Genomic DNA, 17,210 nt, shown 5'->3' on the forward strand with positions numbered 1-17,210 from the left:
AATATGGAAATACTAAGTCATTCTACTATTCAACGCCCCCTGGTGACCATATTCAAAACCCAATGACCTCGAAACTCACCACAATCATAGAACATGTCATGAACTACAACTTTGCAATTGATCATGGTGACAAAATATGCCTAGGTACCAATATAATAAGGAAATACTAATTTATTCTACTATTCAACGCCCCCTGGTGACCATATAGAAAAACTTATGTCCTCAAAACTCGCAACAATCATAGATGATGTCATGAGCTACAACTTTCCAATTGATTGTGGTAACAAAATATGCATAGGTACGAATATAATAAAGAAATGCTAAGATATTGTATTATTCAACGCCCCCTGGTGGCCATATACGAAATCCAATTACCTTGAAACTCACCACAATCATAGAACACGTTATGAGCTACAACTTTCTAATTGATTGTGGTAGCAAAATACGCTTGGGTATCAATATAATGTGGAAAAACTTTTTCCCACTTACGAATGAGTACTGGTGACACCAAGATGGCCGCCAATGGCGTCATAATTGGCTGATGAAAAATACCTGTCTCAGGTATAACACATCCCTTTCCAAAGAATACCCATCACAAATTGTAATGAGAAATGGCAAATCAGTAGGAAGCTACAGGACTCAGAATTCGGGCCAAAATTTACATTTTTGGGCACTAAAAAGGTCATAGGACGGCCATCTTGAGTCCGACCGACCCAATTTTTGTTATGTTGATGGGCCCTGGGGGGGGATTCACATATATCTGAAAGATCAAGGTAATTGATCGAAGCGTCTTCAAAATTTCCCTCAAAAAGTTCAAAAATGTGTAAAAAGTGCTGATTTTGGCGAAAAACAATGGCTGCCCGTCGGCCATCTTGATTCTGACAGGGCCAGTTTTTGGGCTGAAGATGTGTCTAGGGTAGATACATGTGTAACCCAAATATCAAGACATTACCTTGAAGCGTCTTCAAAACTTCCCAAAATAACTGGATTCCGTCTACGGACGGACGAACGGACGACGGACGAAAAGTGAACGCAATAGCCCCCTGGGACTAAAGTCCCAAGTGGGCTAAAAATAACATTAAGAGTAATTTCAGAGAGGCATATTGAATTTTCACATTTTATTAATTTAGTCCTTATTGAAAATCCCGATTGTGGCAATCAATTCAATTCAAATCATATCAATAAAATCTCCGGTTCACGATTTAAATCATCAAAAATATTATTATATAACAGGTTTTCAAAGTCAACAAGGTAACTCATTTATTTATTTTAGTACACAGGTTTGATTTGACACTAAAATCAGTTGTTGCATTGCAATAAACAGTGAGTTAACTTCTATACGATACTTTAGCATCAGACGTTGTAGGGAACCGGTAACAATGACTGAAGACCTCAGACGACATTCGAGATACGAGGTACGACTTGTTTTACAATACGGGTGTCCGTCCGCTAGCGCCACCGCAGTGTTTTTTTTCAACATTTACTCGGCGTATACTACGACACGTGCGCAGGCGGTGTGGCGTAGGCCCCTATACATTAACTATGAATATCAATATGCGAAAAACGTTTCATTTGAAACGAAAAATATTTAAAACAAAATAATATTTTGATCATAGAAGTGTAAACTGAATTTGATTTAATTTGGGATCATTGATAACGCGCCGCGTCGGTGGGACTCGAGTGCGGCTGCCCGGGCATTGTGGACAGTGTCGAGCGTGAGTGAGGCACCCAGCTGCTGGTCCTACGTCGGCGGGTCTGATCAACAGCGGTGATTTTGAAATCGTATCGCATCGTCTTTCGCAATTTGTGAGATCCCCTGTCGATCAACTGCTATATAGCTCCCGACAACTAGGCATTCTTGCCGGGGACCGGCTTCACGCTACGTCGATCCTGGGCGACTCTAAGTGTGAGACACCGATGGTCCGGTGATTAGAATAGGCTCCAAATACAGGGCTACAGCCCCTAAATCCACCAAAAACCCCTCAAATTTCAAAATCCATTTTTGAGTGTAGGCCTACAAAAAACCCTCAAAAAGAGTTAGCCATGGCCCCTTCAAATTGGTGGTGCTAAGAATTGCGCCTAGTCAAGGGTTTAAACGTCGCGTTCAATCGAGGGTTTTCGATGAAGAATGAAAGATGTATGTATTACGAATGCCGATGACCAAAGAGTTTTTAAAAAAGTCCGACACATGCGGAATCTGTTTAGTGTACTATGATTTTCAACGAATGAATTGAAACATGGATATGAATTAAAAATACTAAAGATAACATAAATATATTGAATGAATTATTCATTATCAGAATGGAGTTCCACTGTATCACTCTCAGCTCCTGGCCCTAGTCCAGCTGATTTCGTTTATCACGACGCTTTTTGCGATGGGTGCAAACGCACCATACAAGCAAAGTTCCGGAGTTCCGCTAATTCCCAGTCTAGAAAAATTTTACTTGATATTTCCATGGATCTCTTATCTTTACAAATGTAAGAGCAGTTGTGTTTTGCTGAAGGCTTATTATTTATGTGGTTCCTGTATATATTATATATTCCTGTATTATTTATATGGTAGTTTTGTCAATAAACAGTTTTAAAACTGGCCATGTTAATTGATAAGAATGATCTTAATCTCCGATTATGAAAGTTATTCAGATTCAGCCATTTGGCCCTTTTCATGAAAGATGCCAGAAAAGAAAGATAGCCAAAATGCCCTCAGAATACACAAGTACATGTACCTAAATTGAACAAATTTTCAGGGGAGGACCCCAGACTATGGCTTATACTATGGCTACCCAGAAAGACAGTGCCGCATACTGCCCTGACGGTTAGCGAAAACTGGCTCGTCTCGACTCTCAACGGCTGGTCTAGTTGACTCACCAGTCTGCCCCGGTAGCTCTTTAGGGATGGCATTTAGTTGGGGATTTCAAACCTTGAGAGAGAGCACGGTTGTTCTTAATCTGGAGACCAGGGCGATGTACGGGTTCCCGGGTTGTTTGGGATTCAAGAACTCAGGCTGGGGTGTCAAACAGCGGAGGAGGGGCACAAGAGGGTTGGGATTTCCGGCTGTGGAGTTTTTTTTTAGAATTTTGATTTCTGATGCAGAAAAGCCGGCCGGTCTACGGCGGGTGGTGAACAGAAGTTATTTTTTCTGCAGGCGGTGAGTAACCGGAACCCCGGCCCCTGAACACAAGGCCGTTTTCAGACCAAAGGAAGACAAGAAATAGCATAATATCATGAACTTTGTGATTTGAAAAACTTTTCATCGCCCGCAGGAGAGGAACAGCCGGCGCGCCTAATGTCTATTTCAACCTGACTTGAGAGCATTCCGGGTGGCCTAGCTCGCTAATTTTTGGTGAGACATACCTGACAAAGGTCTTAATAGGACCAGAAAGGACAGGCAGTCGACCTAAATCATCGAAACTGTATTGAAGGATATCCTAAAAGTCTTCACTGAAAGGGGTTAAATGAAAAGAAGTGACTCCATGATTTGAAAGTTTAACAATATGTTTCCATGCCTGCGTACCAAACTTCAGTAGGTAGGCATGGAGACATATTGTTAAACTTTCAAATCATGGAGTCTCTTTTCTCTCAGGAACCCCTCTCAATGCAGATTTTTTGGATATCCTTCAATACGGTTTAAAGTAGATTAGAAAACGATATTTTAGGTCATATGCCAATGCATTCTGTTCCTAATAAGACTTCTATCAGGTATGTACTACCAAAACTGACTGAGCTAGGCCACCAGGAATGCTCCCAAGTCAGGTTGAAATAGACATTAGTCCAGGGTGTTCACAGTATTGCCTAATCGTTGTGTCCGGTCCAGGTGTCCATTATCCAAAAGAAATATATTTCTGGTTTGAATAAAATGTTGACTATGTTGGTTTTCATATAATTGACGATGACTATACGCGTCACCATGTTAAACGATTTAAATGCAGTAAATATTGAAAAAACATACACTGCGGTGGCGCTAGCGGACGGACTGTAAATAAGTCGTATCTCATAGGATGTAATATGTCGTATGTTAGGCCTATATGTGGTATCTCGTATGTTATATCTCATATCTCGTATGTTAATCTCATATCTCGAATGTCGTCTGAGGTCTTCCATAATTAGGGTTTTCTGTTTCTTCACAGAAAACCCTATTGAAATTCGCGTGATTATTATTTTTTTTTCCCTTTTCCACACAGTTTTTGTTAAAAGTGTAAAGGCTTCCTTACCTTACCGCTGTCGCCGATACAATCCGTATGATATCCTTCAGCTCACTTCAATCTCCAGATACTGCATGGGAATTTTGATAAATCCACGTTATAAAGGCACTGTCGAGCCGTAAACATCGGAAATTTGGCTCCGTTCAATTAGTAGCCATGCTGTGTTTTCTTTCCGAAATTTCTCTCTTCTTTATGAGGAAGAGCTATCGAATTATTCCCTCTCTTCTCCACAATCAATTTCAAAGTCAATTTTATGAATTTATTGCTCAGCGGGTCCGAGTCCAAGAGTTTACGAGTCCAGCGTTCGCGTGTCTGACAGGTTTACGGGCATTTGTTGGTTACCTCTTTAATATTTTTGATTTCTTGTTATTCCGGTTATTTCATTTAGGTATATTGCTGATCAGTTCATGTAACCAAAAGCGTCAATAAACAGATTTTGAATTGATCAAGTTTAAATCAAGGTCGTTGAGTCGCGGAGGGCTATTAGAATTACGTTCGTCTCAGAGAGAAAACAAACAACAGAAAAGTATCAGGTGATTATCGATAGCCTACTACGGTACACACAGTTGACAAACAGTGTTAGGCCTGTGCCGGTCGGTGAGTACTGGGAATAAATATACTGGTTGTTCAGTTGGTTCGGTTGTGAAGTGTGGAAGCTAAGAAAGCCTACCGGTATGTAGGCCTATTATATAGTACCCAATAGCATTTTAAGTACGTAGTTGTTACCTGTACGTGACTGTACGGTGATCTCCACAGGTTAACCATACGTGAGTTCCCTACTAACGCCGTACGTGAGTTCCAATAATCTGCAAACACGCGTGCGTAAAAGAATAGAGTTTGGGTTAGGTGAGGCTAGGCTATTTGTAAATCAAATTTCATCTAACCTGCAGTTACGTTCTGTGGCACAGTGGGTAAATCACTGGACTACCACTGGATTTTTTTTTTTTCTTTGGTTTCGAATCCCAATATTGCATGTCTGAGCGTCAACGTACTCACATATGGCTAACCTGTAGAAATCACCGTACAGTCACGTACAGGTAACAACAGCGTTTTAAGTATTAAGTGAGTGCGACAAGCCTACCATGCCTATGTGCTACAAACACAACTTTTTCCCCTCTCGTCGGCCCTACAGTGATGTTACTAATAACTGGTGCCATTATAACATGGATAGGATTTGGTCAGGACTAGCCTAAAGTCTAATTCAGTGTATGTACTAATTCACTCGATAGGCTTATTTTTAGCCCACTTGGGACTTTGGTCCCAGCGGGCTATTGCGTTCACTTTTCGTCCGTCGTCCATCGGTCCATAGACGGAATCCAGTTATTTTGGGAAGTTTTGAAGACGCTTCAATGTAATGTCTTGATATTTGGGTTACACATGTATCTACCCTAGACACATCTTCAGCCCAAAAACTGGTCCTGTCAGAATCAAGATGGCCGACTGGCAGCCATTGTTGTTCACCAAATCAACACTTTTTACACATTTTTGAACTTTTTGAGGGAAATTTTGAAGACGCTTTGATCAGTTACCTTGATCTTTTGGATGTATGTGAATCCCCCCAGGGCCCATCAGCATAACAAAAATTGGGTCGATCGGACTCAAGATGACCGTCCTATGACCTTTTTAGTGCCCAAAAATGTCAATTTTGGCCCGAATTCTGAGTGCTGTTGCTCCCTACTGGTAGGCCATTTCTCATTGCAATTTGTGATGGGTATTCTTTGAAAAGGGATGTTTTATACCTGAGACAGGTATTTTTGATCAGCCAATTGTGACGCAATTGGCGGCCATCTTGGTGTCATAAGCACTCATTCGTAGGTGGGAAAAGTTTTTCCACATTATATTGTTGATATTTAAGCATATATTCTTACCACAATCAATTGGAAAGTTGTAGCTCATGACATGGTTTATGATTGTGGTGAGTTTGAAGGTGATTGGTTTTTGTATATGGCCACCAGGGGGCGTTTAATAATACAATATCTTAGTATTTCTATATTATATTCGTATCAATGCATATTTTGTAACCACAATCAATTGCAAAGTTGTAGTTCATGACATCATCTATGATTGTGGCAAGTTTTAAGGCCAATAGTTATTCTATATGGTCACCAGGGGGTGTTGAATAGTAGCATAACTTAGTATTTCCTTATTATATTGGTACCTAGGCATATTTTGTTACGATGATCAATTACAAAGTTATAGTTCGTGACATGTTCTATGATTGTGGTGAGTTTCCAGGTCAGTGGGTTTTGAATATGGTCACCAGGGGGTGTGAATATTGAAATTGTTAGATTGTTGAGCATTCGGAACCACTTCCCAAGTGGGCATGGTGTCCCTGGACCCCTAGTTGAAACAATACAGTGAAGTATTCACAAGCAGAAAGGCCAATTGATTTGAGCCATGTGATTAAATTTGGCCAGGCCTTCTCTGACCTGACATTAATAGTCAAACCTAGATCCAAAACGTTCATATGGTCACGGCTTGTATACCAGAAATCATTGTAGGCCTGTACATTTTGCTGTTCGTAGGTTTGGTATACCGATTTCTCCATTCTTGACCGATAAGTGTATAGTATAGCGTACGCATTATACAATTGTTCCAATGGGAATAGGGCCTATTGATTGGGCTTATTATTTCGTCCTGCTTTAGAATACTGAAATAAGCCCAACGTTCATTCAAATATCCAACATCAGTGAAAGTTTGATTAGCCTACTGTATACATGTACTGTAGGTTTTCATGTTGTATGAATATTTTGCAGTTCAAATGAGTATGATGCTGATTCCAATGTCAAACGCATGAAGTTAGATGGACAGTCAACACCAAGATATCTCTCTTCGACCGATGTTGCACCATAGAAGATCTGATTCTTTCAACTCAAGGAAAGTGATTCAACACGATCGACATAACACTGGAATGGGTTTGCAGTAACTAACGGTTCATTTCATTTAGTCCTATGTACTTTTTAGCCAATTTGGATTTGATTGTAATTGAAACTCTGGAACTGTTAACAAAAGACAAGTTGAAAAAACACAAGTTATGCTTGATTCTCATGTTCAAATTTAATTCAAATTCAAATTTATTATATTACATCATATTTACAAAGCATATCATTAGTTCATACAGTAATAAAAGTTAGGACAGAACAAATATTATTACAGAATTTCCAAAAAGGCAATGAATGTCTATAACTAAATGACCATCATTTTTCTAATAACTCAGATCAAGAGTGACTCTCCCGTTTATTAGGAAACACACGCAACTAGTGGAATAGGTTTGATTTACACACATGTTGCAGGTATCAATTGTTTATCACTATAGAATTTGTAATCCATAAAAGCCGGAATCAGCCGGAAACCCAGACCAGATCAATTCATAATTTATTGATTGAATCTACACTACAATATATGTATTTATTCAAATATTTCAATAAAAACATTAACTTCTTAAATCTATTCTAATTCATAATACGTTCTTATCTGTAAATTCACTCAATCTATCGACTCAGCAGGTGCTTCAAATGAGTTCTTAATAGGACAGATCCATTTTTAAGCATGGTGATAATACAGTATCATGATGTTTGAATGCCAAAATAAATGCCTGGTCAAATGAATTAATATTTGTTGATTGTACGTCCGCGTATGTTCGGTTTCAAAGGTGAATCATATTTGACGTTAACACAGTGGTAGCATATTAGGTTCGAATCTGTCAATGCATTTTTATTCTATGTATCGATACTCCAATTTACTACAATTCCCATCTTTCTGAATGGCTTTGCAGAAAACCCGTCATCGCTGCTTAGCAGCTATATTTCAGACTAATTTTTGAAGTGTCACTTTTTTCAACCGTGTTTTGGCCCTTGTCAGTCATCCCTAACGTTGGTATAAGCCCATCCGATTATAAAAAGCTTACTACCAACGGTAAGATTCAAGAATAGGGGACTAGTGGTTAGGTTTATGGTTAGGATTAGGGTTAGGTAACTAACTTAACTACTTCGAAAAGTAAACTCACAGGGGCTTGTAAACTGGCTTGGATTTTACTTCCGGGTTGTTGATAATCTCGCGAGAATGGCGCTAAATTTAAACTGCAAATAAATTCAAAATATCACAGAAATACCTCTTGTTGATGTTGTTTATTTATCCACTATAGAGTTTCGATAAACAATTAGCTGTTAAGGATCAGTATCAGCGGGCGCGACGACTTACTATATTAAAATAACAAGGGATGAAACGGCTTCGCTTTTGCCTGTGACCGTATTGATGCGGCGGAAACCACTGCGCATGCGCGGCAACTTCCGAGCGCTAGTGAGCTGTCATTCAAACTACACATTATAGTTTTTCTACATCAATTCAAAAATTGATAATTTCCTTAGAAGTGTGATTGCCTTGGCTTGACATAGGTTTTTGAGAAGAATCAATTGAACTTGAACTGATCTTAACCTTTCGGAAAGTTGCCGCGCATGCGCAGTGGTTTCCGCCGCATCAATACGGTCACAGGCAAAAGCGAAGCCGTTTCATCCCTTGTTATTTTAATATAGGCGTCGCGCCCGCTGATACTGATCCTTAACAGCTAATTGTTTATCGAAACTCTATAGTGGATAAATAAACAACATCAACAAGAGGTATTTCTGTGATATTTTGAATTTATTTGCAGTTTAAATTTAGCGCCATCAGTCAGGAACACTTTCCAAAAACGGCTTATTCTGCCAATTTCGGCGTTTTCCGCCAATAACGGCAGAATCAGCCATTTATGGATTACTCAGTTTTAAACTGCTTCTGCCAATTTAGCCGAAATCGGCGTTTTCTGCCATTTTTGGCTTGTTCTTAAAAAACGCCATTTCCGCCGTTTTCAGCTGTTACAGTTTTTAAAACTACATCGCCAGAAACGGCGTTTTTAGCTTAGATAGTTTTACAGGTGCTATTTATAATGCTTAGTTCGATGGGAGTCCCTATTATGACATCATCGCTTTTCTGCTGGCATACATTTGTATATTTGCGCCGAAAAATTAATCTCATTGATCCGTTCCAGGCTTCAAGAAAGAATTAAATATAAATGTATGGGCTTCCGATGGCAAATGTATTTGAATTCTGTTCTTTCTGTATACCTGTATTCTATGAAATAAATATATACATACATGTATCCCAAATTGTTTCGAAAATGTTTGTTGTATTTTGAAATGAGTCTAGATACAGCTGTATCGATTTTGAGTTGTAACGTCATCGGCCACCAATTCATTCAATCACTATCCATCACAAGAATCCATCAATTAGCTTGGAGGCATCGAAGATGTTGATTACCTTCAATTAACCAACATCATATGCCGTCCAATATATCCCTCAACCATTCTATGCTTTATTAGGCAAGATAAGACCATGGGCAAAACTTAAAACTAGATTTTTGATACACTAGTTTATACATCCATGATTGATTTGTCTTATGAGAATGATAATTATAATAATAATAATTTTATTTTTATTTTTAACATATAATATTTACACATCCGTTCACCTCAGCAAATAAATTATTTTATTCCGAAAAAAGTACCGTGTAGACACTGGGGAAACGTCTAAGTGGGTGGGGGAATCCTCATATATAACAAGTGGACTGCCAATAATGGCTTAATAGTTTATGATTATAAAACTAACTATGCCAAAAACGGCGGAATACGCCAGAAATGGCGAATGTTTTTATGTGTACCCATGGCAACGTTTACTTGAAAACTTTATAATAGTTTTTAAAACTAGTTCCCAAATTTATTTTTAACAAAAATCATGATTAATAAACTTGTTTCATGCTGTAGTAGTTTTGAGAGTTTTCCCGGAGTTTTTGGGCTTCATATGACGTAATCATTTAGAAAAACGTAAATTTGACCACTTTACCTAGCTCAAAAATTTCCATCCTAGCGTCATATGAAAGCTTATCGTCTGCTCGAGATTATGACGTCATCGGCAACATGCGCTAATTGAACCGGAAGTGCGCAAAAAACTTTAAAGCAAAACTCGAAACTTAGTGAGCTGAAACTGGCTGATTAAGCCATAAACGACTGTGAAAGTTTCAAAACTGAGTGATCCATAAACGGCTGATTCTGCCGTAATTGGCGGAAAACGCCGAAATTGGCAGAATAAGCCGTTTTTGGAAAGTGTTCCTGACTGGCCATTCTCGCGAGATTATCAACAACCCGGAAGTAAAATCCAAGCCAGTTTACAAGCCCCTGTGGACGTGGTAAACTGTGAGTAAATTAAAAAACAAAACCCACCCGTTTTTGAGTCGAGATCGCCGTGTAAAAAGTTGCAGATGTCGTCGATACTCTTCTGTGTTCCATTCATTTTCCAGTTTCCACCAACGAAAAATTGTCGCTCAGTTGATGCCATGGTTCGTAAATAATGGATCGGTTTATCGATGGAAAATTGAAACTTCGAAGTTGACCTTGTCGCGTAGAGTTAAAATCGGGACGCTCCGATCGCTGTTAAACCAAACAAAGGGTAACTCCGAAAATATCCAAGTCACAACGTCCCTATAGAACGATAACCACGCTCAAACGTGGTGAACGTACTAAGATAAAACCCGGCCACTATCTACAAATTAAAAGAATTTAAAAACAAGAAATTTACTTATTCGAACAATCTAAAATATATAAAATACATGACGTTTGGATCTCACCCAAGAGATCATCGTCAGGTGTGAGATATAGACTAAAAACAGGGGTATATACAGAGGAGAACATGTTTGTAAATCGGTCAAGTGAGTAGGTAATCTAGTATTGTTTGGCAAGGCATGAAGTAATATACTTAGAAAGAAGGGAATTGTGCGGAGAAAAGCCATTATTTAAATTGGTGAGTGACTCAACTATGTGGCGGTTTAGTGGGTTGCAGGATCACAAAGTATAAATAAGCCTTCGGCTTTTTCAAAACTAAAACGATGACCAGTGTTCCAAATGTGATTGGCAACGCCACTAGCTGGTTTTTGATTTATTGTACCCTTTTTGTGTTCCGAAATTCGAGTTTTTGAATCACTACCAGTTTCTCCAAAGTAAATTTTATCATAGAACATCCATATTGCACAGTGCTCCCAGATGCCGATAGACTACATGTCTCCGCCAAGCTCCTGGCCACCGCCTTCGCTCAGTACCGCCGCACTACTACTCTCTCGGTGAGTCCCCTGTCCGCTGACTCGGAGGAGGACGGTGACCAGGAGGGTTAAAATCTAATGAACCTGTGTCCGCCGAAGCTCGTGTTGGCTCGTTGTCGTGAGCTTCTCAGGCGGGAGGCAAGAGAAGGCCTGCAAGGAGGAAGGCAGATATCTACTGGGGAATTTTTCAAAAAAGTATCTGCGACTGGCCATTAATTTCTAACGACTGACAGCGAAAGTAAAGAGAGTTTCACGACGCTATCTGAAAATAGCTCACTTTCATCTTACAGTGTATATAAGTTCCCGGCCTGTTTGGTGATCTGGAAAAGTCATAGGCTCCTGAGGAAAAAGTCGTAATCTAGGCTATAATAGTAATTAGAAAAGTGGGGTTTCAGGCCAGAGGGCGTGAGGGCGAGACACCACTCATCACCACAAGTAATTTTTTTTCCTAATAAATGGGGGAGAATGAACACCAACCAGAAAACAATAATGTCAATAAAAATCAATATTATTGCCAATATTGTAAAAAATACATCGATACATCTCATAAAACACGACATGAAAAAACTGCAAATCATATAAAAAATGTAATAGATTTTGAAACTCCAGAAAATTCTAATGAAAGAAAAGAACGATTAGAAAATATGAATGTGGATGAAATAAAATGTGAAGTTTGTAATGAATTTATAGTAAAAAGGAATTATAATAGACATCTCGAATCACAAAAACATTATAAAAATTTAAATAAAAATGTTTTAGGATTAGAATATTTTGATAATAAACCTCAACAAGTAAAAGAATCAACTTCAAAAACTAAATCCATTTCAAATAAACCCTACATGGAAAATGTTAGAAATTATATTGATTCACTAGAAATAAAAGATACAATTGAAATCTTAGAAACATTACATAGTAAAATTGGTCCTGCAGCTATTATATTTAGATTTTTTAAAGGCACAACAATAGAAGATTATAGTAAATTTAATGAAATAATAGAAAAAATACTAGATTTGATAACAGATGTTGAATATCCAAAAATTAGTATCTCTGGGAAAGTAAGTTTTATAAAGTCAGAAGAAAAAATGGATTATAATATTCAAACACTCTCTGAAGAAATAATTTCAAAAACACAAATAAAAGAGAAGTTAGAAAAAATATTAAATGAATTTAAACGTCATATTGAAGAAAGATATTTTGAGGGTTCTGGTTTAACATTGAATGAAATTATATATTTAGATTTAAATGTTTATAATACAAAAAGAAATAAAACATCAAAAAGTAATAAAATGTTTAAAAATGATTCAAACTTTATAACAGAAAAAGATATGAAAGCATCAAGTTATATCAAATTACCATTTATAACAAAAGCAGTAATAAATATTCAAAATGAAGATAATAAATGTTTTCTATGGTCAATTATTAGTTGCTTACATCCAACAGAAGAACATGTTTATAGAATAACAGATTACCGGAAATATGAAACATTATATAAAATTGATCAATATCCAGTAACTATAAAAATGATTCCTAAAATAGAAAAAGTTAATAATTTAAAAATAAATGTATTTGAATTAATGCAATTACCAAAGACAAAAGGTGAAAATATTAAAGATTATACATTGGAAGCTTTATATTTAACAGAATATTATGATGATGAAAATGCTATAGATTTGTTATATTACAAAAAAGATGAAAATGAACATTATATGTGGTTAAAACAAATTGATTTATTCTTTAGAACAACAGAAAGTGATCATCATCGTAAAATTTATCTTTGTAGAAAATGTTTATCTAAATTTATGACTGAGAATACATTATTAAAACATAAAGAATTATGTGATAATAAAGATTTTTGTAAATTAATAATGCCAACAGAAAAAGATTATAAATTGAAATTTACTAATCATAAATTTAAAAATATTGTTCCATTTGTAATTTATGGGGATTTTGAATCGTTGAATAAAGAATTAACTGATCAAGATAGAAAAGAAATATATAACAAAAAGCAATTATTAAAATCAATGGATAAAGGAAATGAATTAAATGAAGATATAATTCAAGACCCACCAATTATAAATACAATTAAAAAAGTTCATCAAAGAGCTGCTGCTTATGGAATTTATATAAAATCAAATTATCCCGAATTATATGAAAGTCAATATATTTCTTTTAGAGGTGAAAATGTAGTTAATGATTTTTGTGATAAAATGATTGAATTAGAAAGTGATTTTGCAAAATTATTAAACAAAAATAAAAGAATAGTTATGACAAAAGAAGATGAAATTGATTTTAATTATGCAACTCATTGTTGTTACTGTGAAAAACGTTTTTATTCATTTGATAAAAAAGTTAGAGATCATGATCATTTAAATTCAAAATATCGTGGAGCTGCTCATGAAGATTGCAATTTACAAGCTAAGAAAGTTAATTTCGTACCAATATTATTTCATAATTTATCAGGCTATGATACCCATCTATTTATAAAACAATTATCGGGAAAATTGGGTGCAATTAATCAAGAAATAGAAGAATATAATGCTATGAATGAAGCAAATGTAAGAAAATATGATTTTAAACTATTAGCTAAAACATCTGAAAATTATATTTCATTTCAATTTGGTTGCATTAGATTTTTAGATTCTTATAGATTTCTAGCAAGTTCATTAGATAATTTATCAAAATCATTAGTTGATAATGATTTTATTATAACTCGATATTATTATCCAAATGAACAAGATTTTAAATTATTGAGATATAAAGGCGCAATTCCTTATTCATTTTATAAAACACATGATGATTTTAATGTAACAGAATTATTAAAAGATCAATTTTATGATCAATTAAAAGAGGAGTATGTGAAAGACGAAGTGTTTAATAGAACATTAAATATTTGGAACCATTTTAAGATGAAAAATCATGGCGAATTAGTTGATTTATATTTAAAATCAGATGTTATGATATTGGCAGATATATTTGAAAAGTTTAGAGAAGTTAATCTAAACCATTTTAATGTTGACCCTTGTTATTGTTATTCAAGTCCTGGTTTAACCTGGCAATGTGGTTTAAAATATACAAATGTAGAATTAGATTTATTAAAAGAACCAGATATGGTTTTATTATTTGAAAAATCAATTAGAGGTGGAATTAGTGGTGTTATGGGAGATAGGTATTTTAAAGCAAATGATGAATATAAATTATTATATATTGACGCCAATAATTTATATGGTTGGGCAATGATGCAACCTCAACCATATAAAAATTTTATATTAACAGAAGTTGAAAATGATGATAAAACTGATTGGGAAAGCGCAATTACGAGTTTAAAAGATGAAGCGCCAATTGGTTACTTCTTTGTTATAGACTTAGAATATCCTGAACATATTAAATTTAAATCTAGAAACTTACCTTATTGCCCTGAACATTTAACTGTAGATGATAGTTATTTAAGTGAATACCAGAAGAAAGTAAAACCGAAAGATCATGTTTTTACGGAAAAATTAATACTTACTCAAAATAATAAATACAATTATATTGTTCATTATAGAATGTTAAAATTTTATCTAAAACAAGGAATGAAATTAAAGAAAGTACATAGATATATTGAATTTAATCAATCGAAGTAGTTAGAAAAATATATAGATTTCAATACTCAACAGAGAACCATATCAAAAACAGATTTTGAAAAAGATTTCTTTAAATTAATGAACAATAGTTTTTATGGTAAAACATGTGAAAATATTAGAAATAGAAATGATATTGAATTAGTAAATAATTCTGAAAGATTAAGACATTTACAATCAAGTCCTAGACATTTAGGAAATAAAAGATTTGAAGATTATTTAACAGCAGTTAAATTAAAAAGAACATCAATGAAATTTAATAAACCTATATTTATTGGTTCGACTGTTTTAGAAGTATCAAAATTATTAATGTATGATTTTTATTATAATGTTTTACAACCACTTTTTGGAGAAAAACATATAGAAATATTATATTTTGATTCTGTAACAGCTGACACCCCAATATTATTAAAATGTAATGATAAAATATTGGTAAGAAGAATTTCAGAAATAATTCCAAAACAAAATGAATGTTATATTTCATATGGTGAAAAAGAATTAATACAAATAAATGGATTAATGGATGTTTGGACAAGAAATGGATGGAAAAAATTAAAGAATATTATTAGACATAAAACAAATAAGAAAATCTATAGAGTTAGAACTAAATTAGGATTTGTAGATGTTACAGAAGATCATAGTTTAATTAAACAAAATGGTGATGAAATAAAACCAACTGATATAAAAATTAGAGATGAATTATTACATAAAAGATTTTACCCAAGAATGAATCATATGTCATTTGATGAAATAATTGATAATATTTATAATATAGAACCCGAAACATTGGAAGAAAAAGAATATTTTATCAAAGGATTTTTCATGGGCGATGGTTCAGCAGGTGTGTATAATTATGTTAGTGGAACTAAATATTGTTGGTATTTATGCAATCAAGACTTAAAATTATTAGAAAGAATTAAGAAATTCTGTGAAGAAGTTTATTCACATAAAACATTTAGAATCATGGACCATATGAAATCATCCGCGGTTTATAGAATACTTGTAAATAATCCTAAAGATTTTGCTACAGAATATAATAATGAATTCTATATTCATGCAATAGTGAAAAGTAATACTTCAACAAAAGAAAAGATAGTTCCAGATTACGTATTAAATGCAAAAAATAATTTAAGAAAATGGTTCTTCATTGGATTCTATGCTGCAGATGGTTCAAAAAGTTTCAAAAACCGCAAAACAATATCTTTAGCTCAAAAAGGAAAAGTTGCTATATCAGGATTGAATATATTATGCAGTTCATTAGGATTTAATATGAATATTGGATTGATTAAATCTAAACCAAATTGCTTTAATTTAAGCCATGTAGAAAATGAGTTAACAGAAGAAGTTAAAGATTTATTTGAAATATATAACCCAACAGATTATGTTTATGATTTATCAACTGAAGATGGTACATTTAACTGTGGATTTCCATTAATAGCAGTCAATACGGATGCCTACATACTAAAAATCAAGACAAATGACATAACAAAAGACTTAAAAACATTAAAACATCATTTTGATTTTAGCAATTATCCTAAAGATCATGAACTATTTAGCAATGATAATAAAAAGATTCCTGGTAAATTTAAAGATGAATTAGGAGGTGATGAAATGATTGAATTTGTTGGGATAAGAAGTAAAATGTATTCATATAAAACTAAAGAACATGAAGCTAAAAAGTTAAAAGGAATAACAAAACTTGTGGTTGATAATCATATAGAATTTCAAGATTATATAAAGTGTTTATATAAATCAATTGTAATGAAACACAAAATGAATTGTTTAAGATCAGAAAATCATGAAATGTATATAAATGAAATTGAAAAAACTAGTTTAAATCCATTTGATGATAAAAGGCATATTTTAGATGATGGTATAAAAACATTACCTTATGGCCATTAAAACATAAAATCAAAATCATCATACTCGAAATCACTACTGGTTTCTTTAATTTTATTTAATTGTTCAGGTTCTTCTTCAATTCCATTTTTCTCATTTAAATAAATTTCTATCTTGTTCCACATTTCATCTCGCTCTCTTTGTTTCTTTTTGTTTGTTAATTCGTCAAATGGAATTATAATATCTATGTTTAAATAATTTACAATCTTATTTAAAAAGAATTCATAATTTATTGAATCTGTTATTCTATTTTCCAAATGATACATTAATATTTGTTTGAATATTTTTTTAATATTTTCCATATCTTCTTCTGTTAATTTAGGTTTTTCATAATAATCGTTAAATAATAAATATAAATACATTTTC

At 34.3% G+C, this 17,210-nt stretch overlaps 1 protein-coding gene across 1 annotated transcript in view; it reads right to left on the reverse strand.

The window, feature by feature from the left end:
- The window catches only part of LOC141908616 (triosephosphate isomerase-like), an 18,601-nt gene extending 7,944 nt beyond the window's left edge, over positions 1 to 10,657 (reverse strand). The window contains exon 1 of the mRNA XM_074798719.1: positions 10,454 to 10,657. Coding sequence (XP_074654820.1) covers positions 10,454 to 10,568 — 115 coding nt within the window. The 5' untranslated portion in view covers positions 10,569 to 10,657. The remainder of the gene's footprint in view (positions 1 to 10,453) is intronic.
- Between the last annotated feature and the right edge of the window lie 6,553 nt (positions 10,658 to 17,210).

Source organism: Tubulanus polymorphus, chromosome 7 (genome assembly GCF_964204645.1).
Source record: "Tubulanus polymorphus chromosome 7, tnTubPoly1.2, whole genome shotgun sequence".
NCBI lineage: Eukaryota > Metazoa > Nemertea > Palaeonemertea > Tubulaniformes > Tubulanidae > Tubulanus > Tubulanus polymorphus.